Below are 8,419 nucleotides of genomic sequence, written 5' to 3'. Positions count from 1 at the left end.
CAGCAGGCTGAGCTGAGCATGGCCCCCTGGTTGGTTCCTTCAGCACTTGCACTTCATCTCTGGAAGCTCATTTATGTCATGGTACTGGTACAACAGAATTTATTTGTGAAGTGATTTTAATTAGTCGAACCATCAGTGCAACATAGGTTCAATTATTTTCACACAATTTTAAAGTTATTATATACTACTTTTATTTACAGCGTTCTCCCGGGGAAGAGCAAATTTTAGCTGTCTTCATCCTGCAATTATTGCCTAATGCATGGTGTCCCACCTCAGTAATGCTGTAGTAAATAGATGGTGATGGAGTGGACGTGCCCTCAGAAAATTAGCCACCAACATCACAAGGCAAGCCTTCTGCTGGAACCCAAAAGGAAAAAGGAAAAGATGGTGCCCAAGAAACACCTGACACAGACACTTGAAAGTAGGCACTAGAAAGATGGGAAATACCTGGTCAGAACTGGAAAAGAGCACCCGGGACAGGGGACATTGGTGAATGGTTGTCAACAACCTATGCTCCAAGATGTAGGAGTGCAAGAGGCTGCTTCTACTGCTAAATGCTATTTATTGTGCAACTGTGCCAATAAAGATATTCATATTATTTTAAAATAAAATATTTACCCAACTATTAACACTTCTTTGCAGTTGGTGTATTCTATCATCTTAATATAAATTAAAATACTTTTCCGAGCTTTTTATTTTTACTACTTAGACCAATTCATGGCTTTGAATCTGTGGTGATGTATTATATACGTTTAGGCATATTTTATCAGAGCTAAATAAGGTAAAGAGAAAAGAAAAAGCAATGACCACTTATTATGCCTATTATCATTATCAAGATACATATTTATAGTACTTTAAAACCTCTTCAGCCAGTGATCCACAATGACTTTTCTAGGGACTTCAGCGCCTCTCTTATAAAAATCACAAGGTGATTTTCAAAGCAGTCACAACTATAAATAGAAACTTTGAAAAGTTATGTTCCTAAAAGGTATTTTTCCTTAAAAGGTAATACCTGGTGATTTCAGGAACTTCGAATACTTCACGTCTGCATTGAGCAAGGGGCTGAACTATTCTTTCTTTATATTTCCCTCCTCCAATTCTTAAAGCATAATGCATGACCAATTTCGGATTGAATATATTTTCCATTTGCTGAATCGTTGTTTTGTTCATAGCTGTTTGAGGTTAACGCTGCACGTATTAATCAAACCCACTACTTCCCTTCTTGTAAAACCAAAACAAAGTCTCATGCACTTTTGGGTACTCAGGCTGTGTGTATTTGGGATCAAAGCTATATATAAATACACTGAATCTGTGTGGGTTCAAACATTTCAAGATTCAGTGTCCTGAAAGGTCTTGCCCTTTTCCCTGCAGTTCTGATTAAAAATCTGATTTAATTCCAGCTAGACTTGGTGTTAGACCATAACAAGCTGCTTCGACTTTCTAACATCTCTCTCTTCGCTGGAATGCTCACACTACTGACCACCCTTGGCTTCCTGAGCACAGTCGCCGGCAGCGCCAAAGGTGGGTAGATCAAGGAGACTGGGGGTGTTTATAGTTTCTCAGTTTCACCCCCTTTGCAGGACAGTGATTCAGTGTAGCAATAACAGGATGTATTTGAAGCTGGGTCTCTGAATACTACGGAGTAGAAAAGCATAGGGATTCTTGGTGAGCAAAGTCAATACAGTGCACTGAAACTTTTCTGGGACAAGAGGCAAAGATTCTGGAACAGTAGATTCACTAGAGGAGCTAGGAAAGGTTCCTCTCTAGATCAGGAATCTATTAAGAGTTGGGTTTTTTTTTAAGCCAGGTCCTCTGAATAAAACTGCCACTTCAGAGATAGAAGTTGAGTGGACAAAGAGCTTCTGGTTTTCCTCTTTCTTGCACTGGCAACCACAGAACAAATAAACTCTTCCCTAGCAGGGAATAATCTAAGCTTGAATGCAGCTCAAAGTAACAGTCCAGTCCCTGTAGTTTTTATTCACACAAAATCTACTGAGTTCTCCATAGAAAGTACAAATGACAGAGCTGTGCATAGCAGTGGTACATTGCAACCTGTAAAGCTACAGATGTGAATAGTAGATTTTTTTTAACTTGTGATTTGTATTTAGAATGTTTGCTGTGTTTTATCAGAATTTGCTCTATGTAAGTCCATCAGTAAGTAGCCTTGGTTAGACACTGTCAAATAAAAGAAATGTGGGCAACTCCTCCTCCCCTCTCTCTGAGAAAACGGTTTGGGAAATGTTTGCAAAATAGCGATCTGACCAACTTTGAGGTAATCAAGTGTGTTCCTGATTGAAATTTATCAGGTTAGCAGTTTATTTCTACTTTTTAGAAAATTTGGTTTAAACTTGCATATTTTCCAATCAATTTTAACTTATAATGATTCTCAGATCATAATAATGTTCTGTTATTTGAAGTCCTGTTTGTGCCCCTTTATACATTAAAATGCTTTATTTAAAGAAGGAAACTGCAATATACATAACAGCTATCATATGCTGTTTTAAGAATGAGAAACAGCTGAGCTCTCCAAGTCAGCTACCACAATGGGCATTCAGAAACTGCAGAATTTCTTCTGAAGAGTTTTTAGTACGTTCGTTCAGCCATTGGGGGGAAAAAAGTCTACAAACTGGGAGTGAAAGGAGACCTTGTATCTGTTTCAAAAGGATCCAGCTGTTTGAGTCCAAGTATGAACATTCTTCAGAGTGGAATCTTTTTCTTAGTTTTTGTAGGCTTTGAGTAAGAGCTGGCATATTATTGTAGCCCTTTTCTTTAATGCACTAATTGATCACCATGCTTTGCCTTTGATCACAGCTATGGAAGTGACCCAGCCAGCAATGGTGCTGGCCAACAGGAAAGGAGTGGCCAACTTGGTGTGTGAATATACGCACGTTGGGAATGCCCGGGAATTCCGCGTGACCCTGCTCAAACAGAACAGCGACCAGTACATCCAGATCTGCGCTTCGACCTACACAACTGAGTACAAGATGTTCAGTGTAGAAAAGACCATAGAGTGTCATGTCAGCCCCAGCCAAAACAATGTGACCCTCACTCTCATGGGGCTGCAGGCTGCTGATGCTGGGCTATACATCTGCAAGATGGAGCGGCTGTTCCCACCACCCTATTACATGAACACAGGCAAAGGAACACAGCTCTTTGTCACTGGTGAGCAAAGCCCCCTCATTTAACTACATTATTTTCTCATAGATGCTTAGTGAGCAGCAATTTCTGTCTTAATAGAGTTTAAATAAGGGTCACCATTAAAATCAGTTTCCGTCTTTGAGACCCACTCAGGAGCACTTGTAGACACGATGCATTCAGTGATTCTTGGCTGTAAGAGCAATACCGCATGTTGTACGTGTGTATGCATGTAGAATAGATGTGTGCATAGAAGTTCGTAACTAGAGAAGGCCACTCACATAGTTACTAACCAGGCCAAGTTCCCACTGAGGCCAGTGGGATTTTTGAGGAGCTAAGGAGTGGAGGATTTGGCCCCAGTAATGTTTTGGTGAGCGATGTTATGGAGAGGGGCAGTACCTAAAAAGGTCGATAAATTGTAGCCATTTCCTTACCGACGTGACATTTAATCTGGTGTGTTTCAGATCCAGAGCCCTGCCCAGACACTGACCTGTATCTCTGGATATTAGGAGCAAGTGCTTCAGGATTCTTCCTTTACAGTGTACTGATCACAGCCTGCGTCTTGAGCAAAGCGGTAAGTGCGGGAGCTAGCGTGGCATACGATTGACACTTAGTTGCACAAATACGGCAGAATGAAAGGTAGGATCCTAGGGAAAAAAAATCAGGGAACAGAGTCACTGAAATGATCTGGCTCCTTTTTGTTGTTCCAGTGCTGAAAAGCAGGCAGACCACCTAACTTTTAAGCTGTTTTCTGGGTGTTTTCTGTTGCATCAGTGGCAGAAGGCAGTCAGGTCATACTGGTGAATCTGACCGGATGGTGCAGGTTAGCTTCTGCACTAACCTGACGGCACCTTTATCCTCAGCAGAAGGCACCAAACCTTTACTGGGATCTAAGACAGTATCAAGTGGTGAGTTAAATGGACTGCTAGTACCTCAGCCTCATGAATATTCAAGGCTGGGTGCTTAGCTCCAGCAATGTTCAGAGACCCAGGACTCTCAGGCTACATCTACACAGCAGTGTTATTCCAAAATAATCCCTTCCAGAATAGTTATTCCAAAATAGTTGATTTCAAAATAACACAGCTACACACAAGCATGCATTTTGAAATAGCATGTCTATTGTACAAATAGAGCCTATTTCAAAATAGTGCCATTGAATTTCAGGGCTCAACAGTACCTATTTTGAAATAGCTATTTCAGAATAGGTATTATTCCTCCTGCAATGAAGTTTATGAAATTTGAAGTAACACACACATTATTTTGAATTTATTTTAAAATAGCATGTGTGCAGTGTAGATGCTTAGCAAAGTTATCTTGGAATAATGACTGTTACCTCAAAGTAACTTAGCTGTGTAGATGTAGCCTCAGTGTTTAAAAGCAGCTTCATGCAGAGCCGCAAAGGACCTGCCATGGATGAGTGCCTGAGGTAGCAGCTCACAGCAAGTGAGCCCTGGCTTCTCTACTTGTGTGGCAGGGGGGAGGAGTATGTGATGTGATTGGCAGCTCCCCTTCCCCAGCTTCCCTCCCAAAGTGAGGATGAGGAGGAGGCTTCCTGTAGTAAAGCTCAGAGGAGAGGATAGACCTGGAACCTGACCAGCTGCCTGCTGGGGCTTCTTGGGTGGCCTTAGGGAAAATGGCACCCTGGGCCAATTTGCATTTTGGTGCCCCTGCCCCCCCACAGACTGTGGTGTGCCCCTTGTTCCATTAGTCCCCCATAGGCTGTCTATGCTCCCCTCCCTCCCAAACCAGGCACCTCCCTCCCTGCCCTATCACTCCTTCGCCCCAATTGCCTGCACCTCCCTCCTGCACCCCTAAACCTGAACTGTGGCCTCTGCACTGTGACCTTTCACTCCTACCCCTTGCACCTCCTGCACCCCTTCTGCAACCGCATGGGGAAACTGCCCCACCTTGACACACAAAGCAGCTGGCATGACTGCTCACTCCTACACTGGACGGCTGCTCCTTTACCCCAAGCAGCCTGGTGGGGGGTCCGGGGGGAGAACCCACATGGAAAGGGAGGAGAACACAACTGCTGGTGCCTCAGTACAGCCCAGGTGGGGGAAGTGACCTGAGTGTCAGGAGCCCTGGTGTTGTGTCCTGGTGCGGGTGGGCAGGAGGGACTGTTCTCAGTCCATGTTTACATTCTTTTAAAAATATATATCAACTTACAAGTTGGTGGGGGACAGGACTTGGAATTATTCTGGGCACCACCAAAAAATATACGATATCAGTCTTCATATGCTCTACATTCCACACCACTGACTCAGCCACAGACTTGGGCCTGGCACTGAGTCCTCCCTCACCTTTGCATTCACATTGCACAAAAAGTGACTGGCCAGGCATGAGAGTAGAGAACTTTGATTTGGCAGCGCATTACTCCTACTTTCTCCAGGTGTAAATGTTCACACAAATTGAAGGAAATATAGGAGCAGAGCCCTGGCCTGCCTGTCTACCAGGTAGTGAGAGGGGTGTGTTTACTGTCAGTAAGAAAGGGACCAGAACCCAAACCTCAGATCCAAACACCCTAAACTACTGGGTTCTCAAATCCACATCCCTCATTTTCAGCTGGTTCCTGGCTCTCAAACTCCTCTTCAGTGCTAACTCAGGGAGGGTTGGGCTTATGTCACCTAGCACTCCTCTATTTCTACACTAGGCAGGTAAGTTGATTTCAGATATGCAAATCTAGCTACGGCAATTTCATAGCTAGAATCAACATATCTTCAATCGACTTACCTGGCTGTCCTCACTGAAGAAGGTTGATGGGAGAGTTTTTCCCATCAACCTCCCTTACTCCTCACAATACGTGAGGAGTACAGAGGTCAACTGCTGACCCTGGTAGGGATACACAAAATCAAACTGCAGAAGACGGTAATGTAGACATGGCCTTTGACAGCTGTTCTTCTTTCCACTGAGAAGTACATAATCATCCCATCCTACCACAGAGACAGAGGCAAGAGAAGATGACTAGAACAGATTCTGCTCTCCACCAGGGAAAGGTCACCATTAAAATCCAACAAGTTTTGCAGATCACTGTTCTTCAAAATGCTCTGGTCACTCATTAAAAGCCTGTCTGTGTTGCCAAGTCTGACAGGATTGTCTTATTTTCTTGGTGTTTTATAGCTTCAGAAGAGGAAGTATATCACTACTGGACTCTATGTGAAAATGACTTCAGAGGAAGAGGAGAAGAAAGTGAAGCCATATCACATTGTCATTCGCTGAAGCACCAGCAAACAGCACAGGACAATTTTCTAGCTGTGATGGAGATTTTACTTATTTAGCTTTCTAATTTAACCAAATAAAATTCAGTTTCCTACTTTAAAAATGGGGAGGGGAAGGAGAGCTCATACCCTGTGATTTCTACAGAACATCTACAGTCTGGAGAAGATTAGATCAATGGGAAGGTTATGCATTAATGTTTCAAGGATACGCCTGTCAAACAAAAATGGTTGCATTGTGGCCTTTGATTCTGCAAGTTGTATTGTACCACCATGTAGCCTATATGTAGCATTAAGAGCTATTAGTGTTGTAGTCAAATGTCTTGCTGTCAAACTTCAGCATCGCTGCTGAGCAGTTGAAATCAAACACTATTAAGGCAGAGGCTTGTGTGTCATGGCAAAAAAACACAGGCATTTGGGGGACCGTGCGACATTAACGTAGCAAGAGGGTCTGCTGTGTTTCCATATAGTGCTACGCCTTTGCTGCCATTTCCTGCATTAGTGCTTAGCACTCCCATGAATGGCACTGCTGTTGTGGGGGTGGGGGAGAAGGGGTGCTGGTCTCAGCTCCTTTTTCTGGCATTGTCACAGCAATGCTGCAGAGGAGTTAACATGGATGGCATTCGAGCTAGCACTGGGGGGGCACTGCTTGAGAAAAAGGTCCCACTGTAGGAATTTCCTTAGCCTGTTGCTGTGAGAACACTCCAGCTCTGTTGGAGTTCTGCTTTTTATGACATGCTAAATTAGCATCCATCCAAACGGCAGAAGGTCTGGCGCTGTGTTTAAAGAGACTATTTTCCATGAAAATGAAGAAAGTGTATAAGTTTGTTTATTAGTTATGTACAGTTCAATAAAACCCTTAAAGTTTTTCCTGAAGTCAAGCTAATTTTTCCTTCACCATTTGCAGAAGAAGCAGGAAGTGGCTACATGTTAGAAAGCATTAATGTCAAAGGAATACATTACCTTTCAACATGGGGTTTTACACTCTGGTGCCCACACATGGGCTCTGTCTGCATGCTCACAAACACTTCTCTTTTCAAATTTCCTCCTGCAACTACTCATTAAAATCTGTCCCAGGACATGTTAAATTAATCATAATAAATTGGCTAGGGTGGTTGTAGAATCTCCATCACTGGAGATATTTAAGAGCAGGTGAGATAGACACCTATCAGGGATGGTCTAGATGGTGTTTGGTCCTGCCACGAGGGCAGGGGACTGGACTTGATGACCTCTCAAAGTCCCTTCAAGTTCTAGTGTTCTATGATTCTGCTGGCTTAATTCATGTTACGAGGGCATTACTTGAGTCAAAGGCAGTTTTCAGTAAATTATGTGCAGAAGGTGGTTGTATGGACTTTAATGGCAGGTTTTGAAGATGTTTTTACAAAAAGTTGGTCCCATTTGCTTTTTCCACCTCTGAAAGAAGCTCTCCCTCCATCATGAGATATTTTGAGGGCAGTGTTTCTCAATCTTTTTAATACAGTACCCCGCTTTTTTTGAAAAAAATTATAAGTAGCCCCATACCCTAAAATTTTCAGGGTCTTTTTTTTCTACCATTGCAACACTTTTGTTTGAACCACTTAATCATAACTGATTGGTTGGCAGAAATTGCCTATAGGCATTAAACACGGCATCATACTTATGACTTCAAAAAGGATATATAAAAAATTAGATGAACATATAATAGGTGTATTTTTTTATTGCTAAAGGTTGAGAAACACTGAGTTAATGTACCCTTGGGAAGACCTCTGCGTATCCCCAGGGGCACATGTACCCTTGGTTGAGAACCACTGGTCTGGGACACAGTTCTCTCCACTCCACAGCAGTACAATGTCCTAAGCATATCACAAGATTCAGCTGCACCTGAATAAATGCCATGTGAAAGACAGGCAAAGACCTCTTATGCAGCAGCCCATGAAAACAAATGTCGACATCTACTGAAGTGTTTTGCACCTGCATTCCAGTACTTGAATCATTCCTGCAGATGTTACCATACTAGGCTCTTCCCTGTTGCAGCAGCTGAGCTATATGCATTAGGTACACAAATGACCATCGATTTAAGGTGAATTTGC

The 8,419-nt window shown here is 42.8% G+C and overlaps 1 protein-coding gene across 1 annotated transcript; it reads left to right on the top strand.

Moving 5' to 3' along the window:
• The first annotated feature begins 1,463 nt into the window (after positions 1–1,463).
• On the top strand, positions 1,464–6,354 carry CTLA4 (cytotoxic T-lymphocyte associated protein 4). The gene is made up of 4 exons (XM_075001668.1): positions 1,464–1,521; positions 2,812–3,162; positions 3,600–3,709; positions 6,256–6,354. Exons 1-4 carry the CDS (start codon positions 1,464–1,466, stop codon positions 6,352–6,354), a joined length of 618 nt encoding a protein of 205 aa, XP_074857769.1.
• Positions 6,355–8,419: the final 2,065 nt, after the last annotated feature.

The sequence above is a fragment of the Carettochelys insculpta genome, chromosome 8, assembly GCF_033958435.1.
Source record: "Carettochelys insculpta isolate YL-2023 chromosome 8, ASM3395843v1, whole genome shotgun sequence".
NCBI classification, from domain to species: Eukaryota; Metazoa; Chordata; order Testudines; family Carettochelyidae; genus Carettochelys; species Carettochelys insculpta.
This window is presented reverse-complemented; position numbering and strand designations above follow the sequence as displayed.

Excerpts from the sequence above, each read along its gene's own strand:
- CTLA4 (XM_075001668.1), top strand. The coding sequence starts at position 1,464 with ATGCTCACACTACTGACCACCCTTGGCTTCCTGAGCACAGTCGCCGGC. Across the intron at positions 1,522-2,811 it reads AGTCGCCGGCAGCGCCAAAG|CTATGGAAGTGACCCAGCCA; the intron begins GTGGGTAGATCA and ends CTTTGATCACAG. Across the intron at positions 3,163-3,599 it reads AACACAGCTCTTTGTCACTG|ATCCAGAGCCCTGCCCAGAC; the intron begins GTGAGCAAAGCC and ends GGTGTGTTTCAG.